Source organism: Oryctolagus cuniculus, chromosome 2, assembly GCF_964237555.1.
Source record: "Oryctolagus cuniculus chromosome 2, mOryCun1.1, whole genome shotgun sequence".
NCBI lineage: Eukaryota > Metazoa > Chordata > Mammalia > Lagomorpha > Leporidae > Oryctolagus > Oryctolagus cuniculus.
In genome coordinates, this window is record NC_091433.1 from 15,731,845 (window position 1) to 15,756,208 (window position 24,364).

General features: G+C 39.3%; 1 protein-coding gene and 1 non-coding gene across 9 annotated transcripts in view; both read left to right on the plus strand.

Annotated features, from left to right (window-relative positions):
* The window catches only part of SLIT2 (slit guidance ligand 2), a 397,498-nt gene that overhangs the window by 295,977 nt on the left and 77,157 nt on the right, over nucleotides 1–24,364 (plus strand). For 3 of the 8 annotated variants that reach the window (XM_070069592.1, XM_070069594.1, XM_070069595.1), the window contains exons 12-22: nucleotides 4,186–4,257; nucleotides 6,233–6,376; nucleotides 6,488–6,651; nucleotides 7,624–7,647; nucleotides 9,952–9,969; nucleotides 11,036–11,186; nucleotides 14,452–14,526; nucleotides 17,085–17,228; nucleotides 21,480–21,623; nucleotides 23,167–23,333; nucleotides 24,190–24,322. In XM_070069592.1, the coding sequence (XP_069925693.1) occupies nucleotides 4,186–4,257; nucleotides 6,233–6,376; nucleotides 6,488–6,651; nucleotides 7,624–7,647; nucleotides 9,952–9,969; nucleotides 11,036–11,186; nucleotides 14,452–14,526; nucleotides 17,085–17,228; nucleotides 21,480–21,623; nucleotides 23,167–23,333; nucleotides 24,190–24,322 (1,236 nt within the window). The remainder of the gene's footprint in view (nucleotides 1–4,185; nucleotides 4,258–6,232; nucleotides 6,377–6,487; nucleotides 6,652–7,623; nucleotides 7,648–9,951; nucleotides 9,970–11,035; nucleotides 11,187–14,451; nucleotides 14,527–17,084; nucleotides 17,229–21,479; nucleotides 21,624–23,166; nucleotides 23,334–24,189; nucleotides 24,323–24,364) is intronic. The other 5 variants (XM_070069593.1, XM_051830459.2, XM_051830475.2 and 2 more) reach the window with 2 other exon arrangements.
* Nucleotides 10,400–10,463, plus strand: MIR218-1 (microRNA mir-218-1). Its single transcript, NR_162589.1, has one exon. It is a non-coding gene; the product is annotated as a microRNA mir-218-1 (primary transcript).

Consider the following 24,364-nt stretch of genomic DNA (forward strand, 5'->3'; position numbering starts at 1 on the left):
GTTCTGTCTTAGTAGGAATACTTCCAACTTTTCCTCATTCAATAAGATGCTGTTGGTGAGTTTGTCATAAATTGACGACTAGATTGGGTTGAGGAATGTTCCTTCTATACCCTATCTGATTAAGATTTTCATCATTAAAGACGTGGTATTTTATCAAATGCTTTCTCTACATCTATTGAGATAATTATATGGCTTTTGTTCTTCAATTTGTTAGTGTGTTGTATCACATTTACTGATTTGTGAATATTGAACTATCCCTGCATACCAGGGATTAATCCCACTTGGTCCTGGTGAATGATCTTTCTGATGTGTTGCTGGATTCAATTAGCTAGTATTTTGTTGATAATTTTTGCGTCTATGTTCATCAGGGATATTGGTCTATAGTTCTCTTCCTCTGTTGTGTATTTTTCAGGTTTAGATGATGCTGGTTTCATAGAAGGAGTCTGAGAGGATTTGCTCCCTTTCAACTGTTTTGAATAGCTTGAGAAGAATTGGAATTAGTTCTTCTATAAATATATTAGATAGAATTCAGCAGTGAAGGCATCAGGTCCTGAGCTTTTCTTTGTTGGAGGATCTTTATTACTGATTTAATCTCTGTATTTGGTTATTAGTCTGTTAGGTTTTCTATGTCTTCATGAATCAGTTTGGGTAGATTGTATGTATTCAGGAATTGATCTATTTATTTTAGGCTTTCTAATTTGTTGGCATATAGCTCTTTGTAGTAATTCCTGATGATTCTCTTTATTTCTACACTATCTATTGTTACATTTCCTTTATCATCTCTGGTTTTATTGATTTGGATCTCCCTTTTTTGGTTACTTGGGCCAATGGTTTATTAATTTTGTTAATTTTTTCAAAAAATATTTGTTCATTTCAATGATCTTTTTTATTGGATTTTTGTTTTCAATTTTGCTTACTCTTCTCTAATTTTAATTATTTCTTTCCTCCTACAAATTTTGGTCTAGGTTTATTGATGCATTGATAGTTCATTTATGTGATACATTCCAAGTTCTGGATGCAGGCACCATTTGCTGTAAACTTTCCTCTTAACATTACTTTTGCTGTATCCTGTAAGTTTTGTTATGTTGTATCATCATTGTTGTCATTTGTTTCCATAAGTTTTTGGAATTGTCTTTTGATTTCTTCTATATCCCATGTATATTCAGGAGCATGTTGTTCAGTCTCCATGTGTTTGCATATGTTCTGGAGACTCTTGAGTTGTTAATTTCAGGTTTCATTCCATTGTGATTTGAAAAGATACATTGTATGATTTTTATTGTTTTGAATGTGCGGAGATTTGCTTTATGGCCTAGCATCTGGTCAATCCTAGAGAAAGTTCCATGCACTGAAGAAAAGAATGTATATTCTGCAACTTTGGCATGAAAGGTTATGTAAATATCAGTTAAGTCCATTTGTTCCACAATGTCGATGAGCTCTGTTGTTTCTTTGTTGCTTTCCTGTATAGTTATCCTTCCATTGATGAAAATGGGGTGTTGAAGTCCCCCATTACTATTGTATTGCAGTCTGTGTCTCCCTTTAGATTCATCAACATTTGTTTTAAATAGACAGGTGCCCTGGCATTGTATGTATATACATTTATTATGGTCACATTTTCCTGTTGAATTGATTCCTTAATCATTGCATAGTACTCTTCTTTGTACCCTTTAACAGTGTTTGTGTTAAGTCCATTTTGTCTGATATTTGCATAGCTACACCTGTTCTTTTCTGATTTCAGTTAGCAGGGAATATTTTTTCCATCCTTTCATTTTCAGTCTGTGTGTGTGTTTGTTGGTGAGGTGTGTTTCTTGTGAGCAGCAATTAGGTGGGTCTTGTTTTTCTAATTGATTTAGCCAGTCAGTATCCTTAACTGGAGAACTTAGGCCATTTACATTCAAGGTTAATATTGAAACATAATGACTTCGCCCTGCCACTTTTCCATAAATATTCCTGTTGTTTGCTTTGGATTTCCTGTGTACTTTTACTGGGCATTTTTCTGCCTTTACATTCTTTCAAATGGTGGCTAGCTTTCTATGTTTCTGTGTGTAGCACATCCTTAAGTATCCTTGTAAGGCTTTATGAGTGGTGACAAATTTGAATTTCTGTTTGTTATGGAAGGTCTTTATTGCTTTTTTTTTTTTTAAAAAAAGATTTATATATTTGAAGTCAGAGTTACACAGAAAAAGAAGAGACACACACACACAGAGAAAGAGAGATCTTCCATCCACTGGTTCACTTCCCAGTTGGCTGCAACAGTTGTAGCTATGTTGATCTGAAGCCAGGAGCCAGGGGCTTCTTCCAGGTCTCCCCCATGGGTGCAGGGACGCAAGGACTTGGGCCATCTTCCACTGCTTTCCCAGGCCATAGCAGAGCTATATCACCAATGTCATGGGTTACTGCAGTCTGATCCCACCTGACTCTTCAAAGCTGGTGTTCCCTTAGTCTCTCAGCTGCTGGGGTCATGTGTTGTGTCCATGCTTGTGCTGTGCATCTGCAGTCTTCACACAGAGCTGTGGCCTCCCTCTCCTTCCCTAGAAGTTCCACTGCTGTTTTTTTCTCTAGCTTTCCCCTGATAATGCACTTCCTTCCTTTTTTTCCCCCTTATATTCTCATAGCCTCTGGTACCCTACTTTTAGGGACTAAAAAGATATATATATCATTGAAAACCTATTGTGAATAGCGACAAGATGAGTCAGCCATTTACATTTTTCTGATTTGACTTTTGACATCCCCTCACTTTTCTGGTTTTTAAAATTAATTTTCTGGGACAGTGCCATGGAATAGTAGGTTAAGCCTCTGCTTACAGTGCCAGCATCCTGTATGGGTACCGGTTCATGCCCCAGCTGCTCCCCTTCCAATCTAGCTCTTTGCTAAATGTCTGGGAATGCAGTGAAAAATGGCTCAAGTGCTTTGGCCCATGCACCCATGTGGGAGACCCAGAGGAAACTCCTGGCTCCTGGCTTTGGATCAGCCCAGCTCCGGCCGTTGCAGCTATCTGAGGAATGAACCAGCAGTTGGAAGACCACTACACTTTCTCTACCCCTCTCTGTAACTCTGCCTCTCAAATAAATAAATAAAATCTTTAAAAAAATTATTCATAAGTTTATTATGTACTCCTCTGCTAGTTTATCATCATGTTACTCATGAATCCAATGTGAGAACCTCACTGTAAGCTGAAATCTGTGCTAGGCATCAAGTGTACCAGTGTGTTTAGTGTATGTTCAGATATGAGTACCGTGATGATTTTTTCTAATTCTATTTCTTGGGAAAATGTGTCAAAATTTCTATGTTCATATTCATGATCTTTCATTTCTCAGCATATACATCATATGTTTGTAAGAAAAGCATTACTCTTTTAGTGCTCTTTTATTGATTCCTCTCACTATTTATCAATATTGAGAAGCCAAACTCATCCTTCTAATAAGCAGTGGAATTCACATTTGAGTTCTTCTTGGTTACAAAGTGTATTCTCATTATATATGATCCTTGTATGTGTATGTGTGTGTGTGTATGTATAAAACCTGCCAGGCCGGCGCCGCGGCTCACTAGGCTAATCCTCCGCCTAGCGGCGCCGGCACACCAGGTTCTAGTCCCGGTTGGGGCGCCGGATTCTGTCCCGGTTGCCCCTCTTCCAGGCCAGCTCTCTGCTGTGGCCAGGGAGTGCAGTGGAGGATGGCCCAGGTGCTTGGGCCCTGCACCCCATGGGAGACCAGGAAAAGCACCTGGCTCCTGGCTCCTGCCATCGGATCAGCACGGTGCGCTGGCCACAGCGCGCCAGCCGCGGCGGCCATTGGAGGGTGAACCAACGGCAAAGGAAGACCTTTCTGTCTGTCTCTCTCTCTCACTGTCCACTCTGCCTGTCAAAAAATAAAAAATAAAAAATAAATAAAAAAAAAAACCTGCCAACTTAATGGAAAAAATGTCTACAAAAGGGCAATGAATTATCAACCATATTAATTTTCATTGACTTCTCTTTGTTTTCTATGTTTTTTAAATTGTCCATAGTAAGCAAATATCAGATCTGTAATCTGGCAAAATGTATTGACAACTGACTTTGTTTACTCAGTTGTAACTTTTATGACATGTTCAGTGCCTGCTAATAGCCTTTATACCTGAGTACGTATGTATTAGATAAATATGTTATGTCGATTTGGTGTCTCATATTTTCTTTTGAAACATTTTTTTCAGTGTCCTGTATGGAAATAAAATTACGGAACTCCCTAAAAGTTTATTTGAAGGACTCTTTTCCTTACAGCTACTGTAAGTATTTGTTTTGAATCTGTTAAACTATTATATTCTGGTCAGTTTGCCATCTTCTATTTTCATAGAGATATCAAATAACTTTAACCCAGAATGATATACTTTAATGAATTGAAAAATAGTCTGGTGGAGCTGCCTTTGGTGATAGTTACTTACTTGAAGACACAACTCTTGGGAAAGGACCCAACCTTTTTTTGTACTGTCAGGGATATATGGCTTCTGGTTGCAATCTCTGTTTCAAACCATCACTCAAGAGCTATTAAGGAAATATTAGGCATAGTGAACTAAATTGTGATAGAGCAAAAGGATATCAAAACATATCCTGCCTGGAGATAGCTACTCTTTCTTGGTGACAAAACTTTCTAGCGCTGAGTGCTAGCGTAAGGAATCCAGAAGAGGACTGATTCAGTTTCGTGGAGCTTCTGTTCTGGGGAAGGGTGTGGCTGTATTCCCAAGGGCAAGACCAGGAACAAAACCCAGACACAGAGACATGTAGCCTACAGCTGTATCTGCGGAAGTGTAACTTGTACCCCAGAGTCACAGAATACTAATATAATACATGTGAAAAGAGAATTGTGTGGGATATTTTGTTGAAACAGGTATATATAATCAAGGAATAGAGACTAATGTAGTAATTTAACCTGCCATTCACCAGGAGGTTTAGAAAGTATTCCTGCAGGCCAGCGCCAAGGCTCACTAGGCTAATCCTCTACCTGCAGCGCCAGTACCGCGGGTTCTAGTCCCGGTCGGGGTGCCGGATTCTGTCCCGTTTGCTCCTCTTCCAGTCCAGCTCTCTGCTGTGGCCCGGGAGTGCAGTGGAGGATGGCCCAAGTGCTTGGCCCCTGTACCCGCATGGGAGACCAGGAGGAAGCACCTGGCTCCTGGCTGCGGATCGGCGCAGTGCGCCGGCTGCAGCAACCATTTGGGGTGGGGGTGAACCAACGGAAGGAAGACCTTTCTCTCTCTCTCACTGTCTAACTCTGCCTATCCAAAAAAAAAAAAAAAAAAAATATTCCTGCAAAATCACATGTCCATTGGGCACCTGTTATATACTAGGCAAAAAGGAAATAAATATTAGAGAACAGAATAGAGCTTTGATATCCTGAGGGAAGGTGTCATGAAAACAATGATCAGTTAATAATGATTGAATTATGTGTATGAAGTAGAAAAATAAAGATATGCAGCAGAGCATAGAAGAAGATTAAAGGTAATTGAGAGTACTGGAAGTTGAAAGGACAGACTACAGATATTAAAGTGAGTGGTCAGACAGGCTGGATAGAGGGGAGATTTTGGCAGAGCTGAGGGAGCTGAGTGAATAACAACAGCCAAACAGGTATCTAGGAGAACATTCCAGGAAGAGAATATGATACTGATATGTTTGAAAATGAGCAGGCTTTCGTCACTGGGCTGACACAGCCAGGAGAGAGAACTAGAAGGCTGTAGAATTCAGAGAGTGGGTGATAGATCCTGTTGGCTCTAGGACTTGGGCTTTGACTCAGAGCCCAGCAGAAGCGATTGCTTCCAAAATGGCTCTCAGAGTGAAGTGACGTGATCTGATCAGTGTTTCGCAAGGATCACTCTAGCTGTACCTCTGAGAAAACATGGCACTTCTTTTGTATAAAGTACTACAGGACTCAATGCTTTGAGATGTTTTTAGGTTATTTTTAACCAAGCTGAATCAAACACACCCCTGTCCACAATTCCATCTCTGTGCCTTCTAGAAAATATGTGCAATAAGTTCTGTTGAATAAATATAGAAGTGCTACTAGATTTAAGTTCATTTTACTCAAAGCTCTTAGCTTTACCTGGTAAACCCCAAATCTCCAGACTGCAATATCTAAATAGTTAAAGTTATCATTTTACTTTGAGATTTAAAAGTTTTATTTCTTGCTTGGCTTTTCTCAAGAAAGACAAAATCTTGCAGGTGAGTTAATGAGATGCTGCACTTTAATTCTGCAACTATTTGATCAAACAGATTATTGAATGCCAACAAGATAAACTGCCTTCGGGTAGATGCTTTTCAGGATCTCCACAACTTGAACCTTCTCTCCTTGTATGACAACAAGCTTCAGACCATCGCCAAGGGGACATTTTCTCCTCTCCGGGCCATTCAAACCATGTATGTATATATGATTTGGTTCAAATTGGATGAGCATTATTTTCACTCTGAATGTGAGAGTTGAGTCTCATTGCAAGTCGTGTACAAAACGGTTCTGTGTGTTTCTGAAAGGCATTTGGCCCAGAACCCCTTCATTTGTGACTGCCATCTGAAGTGGCTGGCGGATTATCTCCATACCAACCCCATTGAGACCAGTGGTGCCCGCTGCACCAGCCCCCGCCGTCTGGCGAACAAAAGAATCGGACAGATCAAAAGCAAGAAATTCCGTTGTTCAGGTAATTTCTTATTGCCTGTGACATTTCCCCTGTGACCAAAAACAGTGTCTATGTGAGAGCTACCAAAAGCAGCTGGCCTTGTACTGATTTTTCAACATTAAGGAATCATAATTTCCCTCTGCCCAGAAGGAAAGAGAATTGTAAACACCACTCATATAGCACTTTTATATGTAATATTTTTAACATCATATCCAGAAGTTGAAATAGGCTATTGGCCAATTTAAAAAGATACCTGGATACTTCATACTATGTTCTAGGGTTCAAACTTAATTAAGGGCCTTTTAGCCAATTCAGAATGCCCTAAAAGTATGTTATAAGTCTTGTGTTTGTTGTACTTTCTGTATGGACCAGCTTAAAGTAATCGGTCATGTTTTCATTTCTTCAGAAATTGAACTGAGATTTGTTTATGTGTTTTTCCTCAGACCCAATAAGGGGTTGGAGAGGGGGAACCTCCTGATGTCTTGCTTCTCATTCTGAGTGCACTTTTATTGGGCATTCTCTGGTTTTGAATAGGACTATGAGGGTACCTTATTTTTTTAGCCAAAAGGCCATCTTTTAACATTTTTGGAATATTACCTTTATTTATGAAAAACCAATACTTTATATTAATATTAACTAGAAAGTTTACATCAGTGAAAATTGTCATTGATCTAATATTTTCTATTTTCTTACGATAGAATACATTCTCTATATATTTGGTAGTATGCTATCTAACTGTCCCAGGCATAATTTACTTTCAGCAGTTAACTCATATAAAAAGCTGATATCAAAACCAAGCTGATTATTGTCTGTGAATATAGATGTATTTACTTCTCCCTGTACATTGCTGTACTCCAGCCACTGCTGTGAATAAATGTTTTTCATTAAGTTACCTGTAGTAACTTTAGTCCGTTCTTAATCTAATAGAACTCATATCTCTGCTCGCTGACATTCAGGTGCCTCTTCTATTTTTTTCTCTTTTTTTTTATTTAGCTAAAGAACAGTATTTCATTCCAGGTAGGTTTTGCTCGGTGGTAGGACTAACCGCAGAAACCCTTTCCTCACCTTGTAAAACATGGCTTCTAAAACTTGTTATGCATGCTTTGAAGTACCGTGGATACTCTATAGATAGATTGACTATGTATAGATCACTTGTAGCTGTTTCCTGAAAAGCTGACCTTTGCATGCAGCCTCTGATGTTAAACGTATATATTATTAAACTCCCACCTTTTCTTCTCTCCCTTTCAGTTTGGCACATTACTTACAATTTCTCACAGTAGCTAAAATGTTTGAACCTATGGCTCTCTACTTCAATCATTTTTTCCCTTACATTGTATATCTGATCTATCAACCTGTTTTTAAAATATAGCTTACTGAGCTGTTTTTAAAGACAGAGACCTTTCTGTTGTCAAAGAGCTAGCTCTACATGGAATCAGAGTTGCATTTCAAATCATGAGGCTTAATTTGTTTAAGTTTATTTTTTGCAGTTCTTTTGCTTCATTGTTTATTTAAAGCAGCAGCTTCCTACTGATTTGTGTGTACTTGTTTTTTATATTAGTGACTTTACATTATTGCCCATATCAGGAGTTTCTTTGTAACTCCACGAAAAGCAAATCGATGTCCATAATGAAGCCTTTTGAAGTTCGTGGGCACTAAATTCCTTGAATAATTCAGGCAGATGAATAAAATATTTCTAATACAAATAATTGCACTGTTTCATCACTTAACACTGTCATGACTGATGATTCTAGAGCTAGCTCTTTAAAATGTTTCGTTACTTAATTTCTCTTGCTTGCCAGTTGTGTAAAATGTTTCTTGACTTGTTTGTTTAAAGCCATTATATAAAAATGTTAAGTATTGATTGGCTAAATTTACCATCTCCTGGGTATATCTTGTACTGTATCATATTTTAGGAGTTCAAATAAGAATATATTCCTGCAGTGTTCGTGTGTGAAACCATACTTAGGTACTTAAGAAGACCTCTGGATATGGTCTCTATTTTAAAGAGATATTTATTGCTTGTCATTATTGAACTATAATTTTGATAATTTAGTTATAAATTTATCTAGTTATATTGCTTATTTTGACCTTGAGTGATGGATAATGTTTCATATGTTATATTAACTGAGTAACAATGGCATCCTGAAAAGCACACTCATTGGCTTTCATTGGGAATATTTGAAATACATTTCTAACCCAGCCATTAAGTGGAAAACTATCTGATGACATTTGCTTCTGAACAGCAGAGCCCCTGTTCACATAAAGAGCAAAACATGGATTTTCTTTAAGTACAGATGTTAACACAGTTAATGTAACTGTTACCAAATTACTCAAGCTATTTAAATATACTTCATTAGTAGTTCAGAAATTAATGTCTCCAGTTTGTAAAATAAAGACAAAAACCAGATTTTTTTTCGTAAATTCTAATAAGGTTTTCCACTCTATTGATAACCACTAAAATAGGTTTTAGAAAGTATCTTTAGGTAACACTATGTCTTAATTTTTAATTTCTTATTTGATTTGCATAATTTAAAATAATAACTGTAGAAGCTTGGACACAGAAGAATTCTTTGGTCTCCCATATGTACTTTTTTTTCAACATTCTAATTAAAACTTGAGCCTACCTAAAGAACCACCATAAAATAAACATTATTGTCATTACAGCACATGCAGATAATTTGAACTGGAAGATAAACCATGTATATGTGACTCACACTGTTACTCTTATTTCACTTTGAACTAAAGCATAAGCCAGAATAAAACTGATCCTCCTAAATACCATGGCATTAACTGCCAAGTATGATGAAACTATTATATTCAGCATTGCAAACTTCATGGGAGATTCTGATTTCATTTCCACTAAGTGACATTATTTATAAATTGGAAAGACCATTAAAAAGCTTGTATGCCACAACCTAGAGATTAATCCAAATGTGGTCATGATAGTCCTTGAGAGTCTCTGTGATTAGTTTCTCATTCACTTTTACATGTGTACTTGCCTACTACCATTCTATATGGCATTCTGAATATTGCAGTGATAACTCAAAAGAAAATCTGTCTTGCAGAGAGTTCATCTTTCAGAGAAATCGACAAGAACTTAATTTGTACCATGCATCTTTTATGCCGTTGCTTTTCTTGTAAGACCTCATGCCTCAAAAAATTATTATAAAATTTTGCAAAGCATGACAGTTCTCATCACACCATGCTGTCTTCCTATAATTGCATAGTAAAGAAAGAGAACTTAGTTTGATATATTTGTATATTAACCTTAATTGGGATTACTCTGTCTTTCTTCCCTTCTTGGGGATCTTTACTTTGCAGGAATTCACCATTTGGGCTGTAAGTAAAAGTGTCTGGTCTGAAACAAAAAATCCTCCCATTTCAATCCTGATGTACCTTCTTTTAGTCTTGGTCTTTGCGCCTTTTTAATCAAGAAGAAACCACAGATCTTTTGAGCTTCTCTGTTGTCCTTGTAGCTCACCTTCAACTTCCTCCTGGATGTTGTTCCCGAAAGCTGTTGTTTCCATCTGCAGTTCTGAGGAACGCTGGAGGCACCTTTCAGTATAGCCCCTTCTTTGTGTTTCCAGGAAATCTTCGGTAGTAATACTCTTACTATGGTCATAACCATTCTGCGGGAAGAATGCATGTCATGTAAACAGTATTACATTTCCAGAACGTCTGTAGCTTTTCTCCTACCTCCCTTCATTTTCCTCTTGGTCTTACCTTTGGCCTAGTGGTTGGTGTAGTGATAATGTAGCGAGATTTTCTGTTGTGCTTGATCTAACCATGTGGTTGCGAGGTATGAGTAAAACATGGTTCCGTCAAGCACCATGGAACGTCACGCAGCTTTCTACAGCATGACAAGCTGCTGAGGCTTAAATCAGGATTTACTTGTCTCTTTATAAAATCAAAATGAAAAAAGAGGGCTTTTTTAGGCATTTCTGCAGATTATGTGAGAGGGAGAGAATGATAAAAGTCCATATAAAATTTAAAAACCTGAGTATGATCTATCTGCCTCAAAAGCCCTAATTTGCCATGACAATACAGGAATGTGTCAATTTACTGGATACAGTTACGATTCTTGACTCAGAACCAAACGATTGATAGCCATTGTGTGATTAGCTGTGAACCAGGCTAGCATGGCTCAGAACTGGATCAGCAGAAAGTACGGCTGTGAAAAGCTCAACTTTGTTAATGTTTTCCTGTCGTGTGAATCTGGCCACTCTTTTTTTCCAGAAAATTCCAAGCCTTTCTTTTAACCCTCTCCTGACATCCATTGACCAAAATCCCCTAAGTTGTCTCCCTGCTGCATAATCTATAGTTATCTTACACTTTTCTTCCTATAAACTAATAAACATTCAAACCTTCAGACTCAGCCTCTGTTTTTGGCTTGAATCCTCAATAGGTACAGAAGATTACCGATCAAAATTAAGTGGAGACTGCTTTGCAGACTTGGCCTGCCCTGAAAAGTGCCGCTGTGAGGGGACCACAGTAGACTGCTCCAATCAAAAGCTCAACAAAATCCCAGACCACATCCCCCAGTACACTGCAGAGCTGTAAGTTCGTGCCCAGCAAAGCCCTGCTCCGGGGGAGGGACTGAAAGCAGGACAGCACAGGAATTTTGTGCTGCCACTTTTAACCTATGTATATTAATTAACACTTATTGCATTGGCCTAACTCTTCTTTGTACAGGGCAGTCCATATTACATGCCACCTTAGTTTATCATTTTATCCAAAGATACACTTGCAAGGTATTTAATTCACAACATGCAGCAAGAACTTAATGCTAATAATACTGGAGTTTACCTGATATTTATTTATTGGGCATTACAATATACCAAAACCCTTTTCTAAGCACTTAATAGATTTTAAACATATTCTTTTTTGAATGATTTATTTATTTTACTTACTTGAAAGGCAAAGTGACAGAGAGAGAGAGAGAGAAAGAGAGAGAGGCAGATAGACAGACACAGACCTTCCATCTAGTATTTTACTCTCCAAATGGCAGCAACAGCCAGGACTGTGTTAGGCCAAAGCCAGGTCCCAGGAACTTCCTCCAGGCTTCCCATATGGGTGGCAGGAACTCAAGTGCTTGATCCATCATGAGCTGTTTCCTAGGAACATTAGTGGGGCGTTGGATAGAAAGCTGAGTAGCCAGGACTTGATGTGAGATAGACATCACAATTGGTGGCTTAGCCCCCTGTGCCACATGTCCTCCCTGATTTTAACATATTTACTCCTTACAGTAACCAGATAAAGTAGATTTATGGTCACCATTTAGAATCTTATTCATTATTAATCTAATTAGGGAGTCTTTCTATCTTTACTTCTTCAGTGTCTCAGGTAGAAGGATTTGCGATCATCAATAATTAAAGTACAAAGGATAGCTTAGCAGGAAAAGTGAAAAAGACAGGGTGTGATCAGATTCATATTCACAATGTTAACATAGGACCTTGTGCATACAAGGTGCTAAAATGTCTACAGAATCATTTCTAGACTCTATGCCCATGTATGGGTTGCCTTTACTGACTTTATTTACAAAAGGAAGCTCTTTAAAGTTAGTGTTCAAAAAAATCAACAGAAAAACTAGGGGAACCTCAGCATTTCCTGAACATCGTAGCGATGTGTATGCGTGGCATCATCTGGTGTTTGTCAGTTCCTGCTTTGCAAAGTTGGTGTCTCTTTGTGCCAGTGTAACCCTCTGTCTCCACGGACATGGCAGCCCCTTGCTGATGAGGATTGTGTGCTGCAGTTTGTCTCCTACGATGCCTCTACTTATGCCTGGACCTTCGTGAATTTTAAGCAATTTCAATAACGAAAAAGTAATGACTTTAAAAGAATTAACAGAAACTACTTTGTACTTTTAAGTGATGCTTTTTTACTTTTGTTCATGAAGCTATTTGATAAGAGCTCCATAATTTTTGCATGGAGATCATGTAATAAAAATCCCAGACTATATTTTTATAGCCACAGAAGGCTTATTTTTATTTCTGATAATGCTACAAACAATAATAATATGTTCTCACATGGTATCACCTTAAATAAGCTTATTTACAATCAAGAATTATGGTTGGGACTAGCCTGCAGTTAACCTTCAGCTAGGGTTGTTATGTGTGTTTTAAAAAATAAGTACTTTTTAAAAATCACACAAATAAATATCAGCACTAGGAAGAAAACTTGCAAAGCATGTATCTGATAAAGGACTTGCATTTAGAATATTTGGAGAACTGTTACGTGTGAAAAAGTTATATTACCCGATTAAAAAGTGATCAGATTTCTGTATGGATATTTCTCCAAAGTAGATATACATGTATCTATTGGCCTATAAATATATGAAATAATATTTGCCATCACCAGTCATTAGGGAAATCTAAATCAAAGAAACAGTGAAAACCAATTCACACTCACTGATATGGCTATTAAAAACAAAACAAAAATGACAATAACAAATGAGAGAAATTAGAGCTCTCATACATTTTTGGTGTGAATGTAAAATGGTATGGCCCCTTTGGAAAACAGTTTGTCTACACCTTTTTTTTTCAACTTTTATTTAGTAAATATAAGTTTCCAAAGTACAACTTTTGGATTATAGTGGCTATTCCCCCCCATAACCTTCCTCCCACCTGCAATCATGCCATCTCCCACTCCCTCTCCCATCCCATTCTTCATCAGGATTCACTTTCAATTATCTTTATATACAGAAGATCAACTTAGTATATACTAAGTAAAGATTTCAACAGACTGCGCCCACACAGACACACAAAGTATAAAGTACTGTTTGAGTACTAGTTATACCGTTAATTCACATTGTACAACACATTAAGGACAGAGATCCTACAAGGGGAGTAAGTGCACAGTGACTCCCATTGTTGATTTAACAATTGACACTCTTATTTATGGCATCTGTAATCACCCAAGGCTCTTGTCATCTGCACCTCAAATTGAAAACAGTCATCCACACAAAAATGTGTGTGCCCCTGTTCACATTAGCATAATTTACAATTATCAAAAAGTGGAAGCAGCATAAATTCTACCAACTGATACGTGGACAAACAGAACTCAGTCCACTTGGTGGAATATGATTCAAAGACAACAAAGCAATGGAGTGTGCTGCCACACCAGTGACCTTTTAAAGCATTATACAAAGAGAAAAGAAACCAGACATAATATGCCACATTTTGTATGATTCCATTCATATGAAATATCTAAAATAGGAAAATCAAAATCAATACAGACAGAAAATAAATGTACAATTGCCAAGCCTGAGCTGACGGGGAAGCGAACCCTTGGTAGTGATTATGTGGTTTCTTTAGGGGAGGTGGAAACATCTTGGAATTAGATAACAGAAATCATTGCACTATTCCTGACTCTCCTAGAAACTGCAGGATTGTTTATTTTAAATGGGTGAGCATTATAGGACGTGAATTAGATGTAAATTCAACAAAGCTGTGTTTAAAAATTTTACAGAGCATGTGATGAGGAAAACATTTCTAATGCTTCTTAGGGTAGTAGTATAAAGTGTTGAAGAACCTTGTTCTAGAAATTACTAAATGAGAGCTGGTTTTGAGTATTGGTTTTCCATACTGTTTCCTAATATATTTTATGTTGATAATTAATATCTGAATAAAATGAGACAAATGTCAGCACTTTCTGTAAATCTTCTGTGATGTGTTTTATTTTATAGTTATCATTAAATAACATAAAATATATATTGATGTAGATGATAAATAAATCAGTGTGAGAAATGAAATTTAATTCCTTCCTCACTGTTGGTAATGAAAGTTTCCTGTTCTTTCTCTGCCTGCCTGCACCCCCCACCAGGCGTCTCAATAATAATGAATTCACAGTGTTGGAAGCTACAGGAATCTTTAAGAAACTGCCTCAATTACGAAAAATGTAAGTCGTTTTTCATCTACTTTTCAAATCTTTCTAGTATTTTGTTGTTGTCTGTCCTTTTATAGTTTAATTTAGGTTTCTTGGGATTTTAGAAAATAGAAAAACTCTATAGAAATTCCCATCTGACTCGCTGTGACATGAACCCAGGGCACTCTCTGAGAAGAGCTTATCTACAAGTTGTTTAAACAATGACAACTCCCATTTTCTGTAGCAGAGTCTGGATGTCTTCCTTTATCTCAGACAGCTGGTCTCTTATGTGGTCACAATAGGAATCCAGCCATCTAAGCACATTGAATTGGATTCAGTAATGTTTAGTAACTTCCTTTTCTATTCCCCAAATCATGCTGTTATTTCTCTTTCAGAGCCTTCATGTCAACTATGTGACTTTTGCTTCATTAAACTTTCATTAGAAGATAGTCAAAATTAATGTTTGGTAAACTAGCTTGATAGTGCATCTGTGTTACACGCCCACAGTTCATATTTTAAAAGAAGTTCATAAGCTCAGCAGTAGCATCAACACCCTGCCAAGTACTGCATATGCCTGAGAAGGAGCAGGGGAGAGTCAGAAGAGGGGACGGGAGTATCAGGCCAATGGAACACTCTCCACGTATGAGGCAAGGTCGGGGGAAGAGGGAGTCATTCTTCCAAGATAACTGTATTCATATATGTACCTGGCCCACAGTTACAAAGACTGTGAGTGGCAGCACACGTTGAATCCACTGTCTGTGCACTTGACCACTAAGACATGCTGCCTATCAAAGGATCTCTGAGGTCTGAGTTGCCTTATTTTTTTCCTAATGCTAAATGCTATAAGATGATTTTTAAGGCAACAACATTTATTGAACAGTTACTATGTATAATGCTCTCAGGGGAATAAAACTATATAGAGACATGATTATTGTTTGGGGGTCACTCCTGGGTTTGGAGTGAGCAGTGAGGAGGATGAAAGAGCCTGCAGTAAAAGGTGTTACCTCAACCGGGTACTCTTGTCTTCTGGGCAAGCATTTGGTATCATACATAATACTGAGAGTTCATATAGTTTTAACATATTAATACATGGGACTTTGAATTAGAATAAAGTCATTGCAGTTCATTTCCAGTGCACTCCAAATACCACAGGTGCATGTTTCAGTCAGTTGAGATACCCGGGTTCAATGCCTGGCTTTGTCCCCTGACTTCAGTTTCCTGCTAGTATAGGCTCGAGATGCAGAAGTGATGGGTCAAGTGGTTGGGTTCCTGCTGCTCATGTGGGAGACCAAGGTGAATTCTTGTATCCTGGCTTCAACCAGGCCCAGTATTAGCTGTTGTGGGCATTTAGAAAATGAATGAGCAGCAGGATTCAGTTTCTCTCACTGTCCCTCTTCCTTTCCCTCTCCTCCCAACCCTCCCTTCCTCTCAAGAAACAAATGGAAGGGAGAACATTTGTGCTACAGTAGATTGTGCCCCACTTGGGGTACCAACATACCATATTGGAGTTTGTGGGATTCAGACTCACCTCTGCTTCCTATTCAGCATCCTACTCAAGTACATCCTGGGAAGCAGCAGGTGATGGCTCGGGTACTGTTTCTTTGCTACCCACATGGGAAACTGTGATGGAGTTCTGGGCCCCTAATTCAGCCTTGCCCAGCTCCAGCTATTGTAGACATTTGGGGAGTGAACCAGTGGACAGATTCTCTCTCTCTCTCTCTCTCTCTCTCTCTCTCTCTCTCTCTCTCCCCCCTCCCCTCTCTCTCTCTCCCTCTCAAATAAATATGAATGTTTTAAAAGAAATAAAAAATAAAAATTAAATGCTAAAACATTTTAGTCCATTCTTTTCTCTTCCCAGCTGACTTCTTTAGTCATTAATTCATTAGACGAATTTTAATCAAGGACATTGCATTGGAAAGCATCATATTAAGTTTTGTGGAGGACATAAAGGTTTATGTAAGCCAATTCCTGACCGCAAGGATTTTATATTCTTGGGGACACCTGCAGTTCATTTTGATATGGATCAGGCTGTTATTTATGGAGTTTTTTTTTTAAAGATTGATTTATTTATTTGAGAGGCAGAATTACAGAGAGGCAGAGGAAGAGAAAGAGAGGTCTTTCATCTCCTGGTTCACTCCCCAGATGGCCGCAATAGCCGGAGCTGGGCAGATCCAAAGCCAGGAGCCAGGAGGGTCTTCCAGATCTCCCACGTAGGTGCATGGACCCAAGCACTTGGGCCATCTTCCACTGCTTTCCCAGACCATACCAGAGAGCTGGATCAGAAGAGGAGCCACTGGAACTAGAACTGGCACCCATATGGGATGCCAGCACTGGAGGCAGTGGCTTTACCCACTGTGCCACAGTGCCAGCCCTGGTTTGTTTGGATTTTACTATGGACACTCCTTAATAGTATTATTGTCTATTTGTTTTGAGAAAATAGGAAGGTGTTGTCCTTTCAGAGCCTGGGCAGTGCTGGGCAACCAAAAGCTTAGAGATAATGGACGACTTCAGTCAACAAAAAAATATGTTCAGTACCCTCAATGTTAAGAAAAAACTGTTTAAATATCCTTGTTTCAACAATTTTTATTTAGCAACTTCAGCAACAATAAGATCACAGATATCGAGGAGGGAGCCTTTGAAGGAGCTTCTGGTGTAAATGAAATACTTCTCACAAGTAATCGTCTGGAAAACGTCCAGCATAAGATGTTCAAGGGATTGGAAAGCCTCAAAACCCTGTAAGTATTCTTATTTTCGTTGCAGTTCTTCCACCAAAGGTTGTAGTTCATTGTTCATTATAACCCTGGTCGGGGAGGTGGGGGAAGAATATTTCCTACTTACTTCGTCTCTGTCTCTCCCTCCCTCTCCTGCTGTCTCTCTCTCTCTCTCTCTCTCTCTCTCTCTCTCTCTCTTTCTCTCTCTCTCTCACACACACACACACACACACACCGCAAACAGATTTTGTGAATGCCCACTTTCCCTTGCTGTAATTCCCATCTCCATGTGTTGTTAGCAAACGATCAGGAATGTCCTCCTGGTCACTGTCTCCCCAGCAGCACACACAATTGCTTGTGCAAATCTGGCTTCCCACTTCTGCCTCAGAACAGCCATCCTTTATCTTTTCTTCAAGCACCTCCATCCTATCCTCCCTCTTGACCCAAGATCTCAGTGCTCCAACATCTACTCCATGCTATGGCAAAGTAACAATCTGCTCATCTGGGACTCCCTTTGTCTGCCATACAAAGTTTCAACAAAGAAGAGGCACTGGCCAGTAGCCTGCTGTTACCATATCTCTCAAAAAAGGCATGCTAAGGGTCATGTCTACTTACTTAAGGGTAGGAGGGTTGGAAAACAGAGATCATAACTGTTTCCAAGAGGTTTTGGCCAAGGAAGGTGGGGATTAGATGGAATAGTCATCACAAACACTTTCACACTGCTTGAATTTTCTACAATGTGTATTTTTTATTTATTTTAAAATATACAATTACGTTTGACAAAAGTGGTAATCAAAATATTGGAATAGAGACAAACCAAACGGTCCTCTGGAAGTCGTGAAGGGAACTGTTTGTAACCAAGCGATACTGCTTGGCAGTTGCAGAGGGGCAAGGTCTGGTCTGCTTGTTTCCCCTAAACACTGAGAAGCACGTGCTGATGGCTGAAGGCATCTGTTGCACACTCTTTCTGACACGCTGTGTGAGAATGGAATGCCTCCAGCCTGGCATGTGTGTGAATAGCATCACAAGTTCAAATCCAACCAAGGAAACTCTGACCTAGGAGCACAACTTTGTAGCTGATAGCCTGAACCAAGCCACCCGGCAGGACCAGCCAGAGACTTGCAGACCTCTCCCAGGGGCTAACATGGAATCCCATCAATGAGATGTGTAAATATCTATTCAGCCCTTTAATGGGAGGGATGCCAAGGAGTACTGTATAGAAGAGGGCAGAAAAGATGTACCGTGGGTGACTGCATCTAGCCTTCCCCCCCAACCCCCCAACCAAGCTCTATCAGGAAACTCAGTCGCATACACATCCTGCAGTAAGCACAAGCCTCCCTTTTGAAGGTCAGCAGCTACTGGAACCTTGTCCCTTTCATGCGAGCAGAGGAGAAGGCTGTAACTGCACCTGTGTTAGTCTGCTGGGGCTGCTGTAAGGAGATACTGCAGACCATCTAGCTTAAATGACAGAAACCTGTTTCCTCACCATGCTGGGGGCCAGAAGTGTGAGGCCAGGGTGCTGCCTGGGTGGACTTGTGCTGAGTCCCGTCTTCCTGGTTTGCAGATGGCAGTCTTCTCACTGTGCTCACATGCCCTTTCCTCTGTGAGCTCATGCACAGACTCCAGGATCTCTCTAGTGTCTCTTCCTTTTCTTGTAAGGATGGAAGCCCCATCAGAATGGAGCCCCACCTTGTGACCCCACTTAATCTTGATTGCCTCCCTTGATGCCCTCCCTCCAAACGCAGTGACACTGGGGGTTAGCGCTTCAGCGTGTGAATTTGGGGGAGACATAGCGTTGAATCCATAACACTACCCCGGGAAGCTTATCAAAACACACATTTCTCCTTGCTAGTACATTCATGGGCTTTGCCCTAAGAATTCTCTATAATCAGCTTTCCCCATGTTTCCATGGATGTTTTTGTGCCACTTATGTTTTAGCACATGAGACAGGCATGCACTGGCTGTCTCCTTCATCCAGCTGTGCCACAACAAGTATCAGAGAGCAGTTCAGAGCCACACTTGGAAGATTCACAGTACCAGAGTAGGCGCATCTGGGCGTAGCTGTTCTTTCACATACTTTCAGCCTGGAGCTTGGAAGATTTTGACAGTAAATGCCTGTGCTTTCCTAAACTCAGCCGTTTAGAATTTGTAGGCTACGTCATAGGATAGATAGATCGATAGATTTCTGCAAGTCTTTGAGGAAATCCCTGAAATTGCAGCTAAATTTGATGTGTGTGTGTGTGTGTGTTTCCTGCACCAGGGAACAAAGTTCTTCTCAGCTTCTCCCAGTGTTCCATGACTGCAAGATTAAGACCCAGCACTCTGTTACTTCTGGCAAAGGAGAGTCCTGATAGGAACACGTCTCTGTGGAGCATTTGTTTCCTAACATAAAACAATACCGTGATAAGAAAGGGATGATTATTTCTTCTTATCTGTGACTCAGCAGGATGCAAAAGCTCCTGTTTTTTACTTATTATAAGGCAAGCTAGAATTTTATTTTTGAAAGATTTATTGATATGTTTATTGGAAAGGCAGAGTTACAGAGAGGCAGAGGGAGGGAGGGAGGGAGGGAGAGAGAGAGGTCTTCCATCCACTGGTTCAGTCTCCAGATGGCTGCAATAGCCAGAGCTGCTCACCAGTCTGAAGCCAGGAGCCAGGAACTTCATCCAGGTCTCCCACGTGGGAGCCGGGGCCCAAGGACTCAGGCCATCTTCCACTGCTCTCCCAGGCCACAGCAGGACTTGAACCGGCACCCCATGCTGGCCCTGCAGGTGGCAGCCTCACCCACTACACCACAGCGCGGACCCCAAGCTAGAAATGTAAACATGATTGTTCATTTTCTTTTAGCTCTCTCTTTTATAGTCATTACTAGTAGGCCGGTCAAGCCATGTTTGGAAAATATAAATTAGGGAATTTTGTATAAGATTTATGGTAGCTATTCATTTGTACATGGGATTTTTGGAAGGTTTTTGTTCCACTTCTGAGTTCCACAAATACACAGTTCTCAACAAAGAGTTAAGAACTGGGCCAAAAGTTGAACAGTGATGATGACATGAGAACAGTGTGAATCCTTTTAGTGGCAATGACTTAAAAAACGGTCAGAATTTGTCCTAGGTAAACCTGTTTCACTGTCATGGTAGGCAACTGGAATTTGGGTCTGTTCCCTATTTTAAAATTCTAACTTAAAGCATTGAATTAATCTTCATAAATGAATTACTTTGGGCATGTGTCGTTCCCCCTCTTCATGGAGGAACGACACTAAGTCCTGCCTAGGCTTCATATCCGAGTCACGGCACCATTATGTTGCTCCCCCTCTTCGTGGAGGAACGACACAGGACCCTGCGCTGTTCTTTCGTCTGCTCGGCCCTCCCCGGGTTTGCTGCTGGTTCTTCCCGGGTTGGCTACTATCCCTTCCACCTCCGTGGAAGGGCAGTTCCCCCTAGCCACATTCCCCACTTCCGCAGGGGAGCGGCACACCGCCGGCCGGCTCTCTCGGGGGCTGCACAGGTGTTCCCCTTAGATGTTCCCCATAGATGTTCCTGATGCATGCCGTCTCTCTCCTCCTTTATAGTCCTCCTCCGCCAATCCCAACTCGGCTGCCCACACGCCGAGTACGCTGCTCTCCTCCAATCAGGAGCAAGTCCTACAGTTTATTAGTTGAACTGGAGGCAGCTGTGCGGAAGCTGTTTACTTCTCTCCCAGCGCCATATTGTGGGAGAGCAGATGCATAGAATAAGTCTTAATTCCAGTAACTCAGTCCAGTCCGGATTGCTCCCCACAGGCATGTCTTGTGAATACTCTGTCAAAGTTGGCTCCCATTACTCAGTAGCTGAGTTCCCAGCAGGCACTCAGTTGCTGTTGATTCTTTGCTGCCTCCTTTCTGTTCGACTTCAAATGTCACAGGACCCTGACTGCACAAGTCACAGGGCTCCAAGGAGTCAGGAAGCTGTAGGTGAGCTAGGACATCATGTAATCATGAAATCACAATTCTAGCATCCAAGGAAAGCATTCTGCCCTCGTCGTGGGCTTGTAAATCCTTGCTGATGTTCATCGTGCCTTTTGTAACGGAGTTTTGATCATTGACAGTTCTATATTCTTCATTCTTACGGAATGTTCGCAGTATATATCCACAGCAATTCCTAATGACACGAGAACATTTAAAAAAAAGCAATGAGTTCTGTATATTTGCAAAGAGGGATTATTTTGATCCTCGAATAGGCAAAATTGATTGCTGGATGCTTTGTTTCCATAACAATATCCTCTTTTTTCTCTTAGGATGTTGAGAAGTAATCGAATAAGCTGTGTTGGGAATGACAGTTTTATAGGACTTGGTTCTGTGCGTTTGCTTTCTTTATATGATAATCAAATTACTACTATTGCACCAGGGGCATTTGATACCCTTCATTCTTTATCTACTCTGTAAGTATAAAAATAATAGTCTGTATTCATATGTTACTTAATCTAATATACTTTATTTGCAACTCTTATTAATAGTATTTTAATTCTGTATTGGGCATTTCATAAAAATGTGATTAGGGCTTTAAATATTTTCAAAAGGACAAATTTGTTCATGTTATATCTATTTTAACTTTTCTAGAAGTATTAACTACTATCATGAAATTTTAACAGAAAATATAATAATTTTTAGTCAGTTCTTTTTTATGGTAATGTGATCAATGATATATCTTAATTTCTAAATTTTAAAATTATCATAACTTGGTAGTACCACAAATGAGAGAAATATTATAGATTGTTTTCCCCAGTGTTCTAACATTGGAGTCTTTTCAGTGTAAGTGTCATAAAAACAGAATTGATAGGGTTATTGCCCACAAACTATGCTCAGAAGGATCGTTCACAATGACAGGAGATACATTAGGATGACCAGACCAACAATAAAAGCTGTTCACTAGAGGGCATTTACCATGATATTAGGAAAATATTGAAGAAATAGATTGAGCCTGTCCAAGAAGATATTTTATGTAGACAGCTGGAAAACAAAGAATATTTGTAGGTCTATAGACAGAACTCAGTGTCTAAAAAAAAAATTCCCAAAACAATGTATTTCAGGCCTCTCGCATGTCAGTATCTAAAAGGAAGGGTTGGAAATTATTAATCTTATAACTAATATGATTTTCTGGTGATGGTGGCATCCAGATATAGTAATCTAAGTCAGTAGCAGAGGGAGTAACAATGGTTAGAAAGAATAAAAAGCAGTTTAACATAACTCAAGTCATTGAAGAAATAATATAAGGGAACCATCCACCCATCAGTAAAGTACTTAATCCTCTTTCCACATAAAATGTGACATTTTACATTGAGTGACTAATTTGTGCATATTAAAGATGGCATGTTTATAAATAATGGGATTGTCAATAGGTTTGTGCTGAAGTGGTAAGATGCCAAAAGTATTGAGATTTGTAGAAGTAAATTCATTTTTATAACTGGCATTTAATCAACTCAGCTGTCAGTTTAGATGGGAAACCTATTCTCTGGAGCAAATAAGAGATGGAAATTTTGAGATGACAAATTAATGAAATAGCTGTTGTCAGGTTAAACTCAATAATATAAGGTAATCAGCCTTCATCTTTATATTAAATTACTGCATTATCAGTGCAGGGAAGTTTGACAGCAAGTGAGATTTCTGACAAATTTATTTCTAAATGAAATATCTATCAGGATTCACTGCATAAGCCCTAAATTGCTGCCTTCATTTAATATTTGCATAAAATTTTTGCAATTCTCTTATGTGAAAGTGTTGCTATTGTTATTGCCTGGTTGCAAATGCAAATATTTTAGTGAAAAATGCATAACATGTGTTGCATGTAATTGAGTATGAGGATGAGGAAAGGAGTTCAAATAGTAAATGGGGATCATTCTGACAGAAATGGTGTTTAAAAATGGTAGCCTGGCTTCTTGAGAAATAACACTGAATTACCCTGTGCTTGTTTGCATGTGACATTAGAAACCTCTTAGCCAATCCTTTTAACTGTAACTGCCACCTGGCTTGGCTGGGAGAGTGGCTCCGGAAAAAACGAATTGTCACAGGAAATCCTCGGTGCCAAAAGCCGTACTTCCTCAAAGAAATCCCCATCCAGGACGTGGCCATTCAGGACTTCACTTGCGATGACGGTGAGAGACACTTGCCGAATGCACGCTCCTCGGTCATTCACGTGACTGCTCTTTGTGTGCCAAATGCAATCGCACCATCCTGCAGTGATTGTGTGCGTTTTGTTTTGCTTCATTGTTTTCTTCGGCTTTGACGTTGGACACTTGCTTTCTTAGACCGCCCTTTCACATTTGAGTCTACGTAATGTGTGTGTGTCTGAGTGTTTTAGATTTTCCTGTTTCCAACTTGTAATCAGTACTATTTATATAACTTTGTTTTAACTTTTCTTTATTTTCTAGATATCTCTTTTAGTAACCATCATTTTCAAATGAGAAAAGCAATTGACATAAAACACACATTCTAGTAAATCTGAAAAACACAATAGTTTTCACATTTTAATGCTCTCCCCATATTGCATTTGATTCTCCTAATAGCACTATCAAGTAGGTAGAGCAAGTTCAATTATTATTGCCAGTGAATGGAGAGCTAATTGAAGCTCTGTATTTTAAAATGAGGGGTCCATGCAAATTTTGATCAACATTTTACATTAATCTATCTCATTACACCTCTTTACACTATAGTTGTATTTATGTTTACCTCCTAATTAAAAATAAATTTTTGTAAGTAGCTGAACAAATAAATATTGTGTTGGCAATACTAATTTTAAACTATTTTCTAGAACTCTACACCTAGCAGTCTGAAAACAGTGATATAGAGAATGTCTGGTATTGATTTGTAAATACTTAACACTGTCTAAATTAGTAATCATTTGGATCAAGACTCTTGTGTTTGTTAAATTAATCTAAAATCATAAAATCCCTTCCAGCACCCTCCAATCCACAAATATGGGTTCTTTTTATATTTCCTCTGGCACTTTAGGAAACGATGACAATAGTTGCTCCCCACTTTCTCGCTGTCCTACGGAGTGTACTTGTCTGGATACAGTAGTCCGATGTAGCAACAAGGGCCTGAAAGTCTTGCCGAAAGGTATTCCAAGGGATGTCACCGAGTTGTAAGTAGAGCTTATCTATCCCTTTCCTTGATAATTAATGCT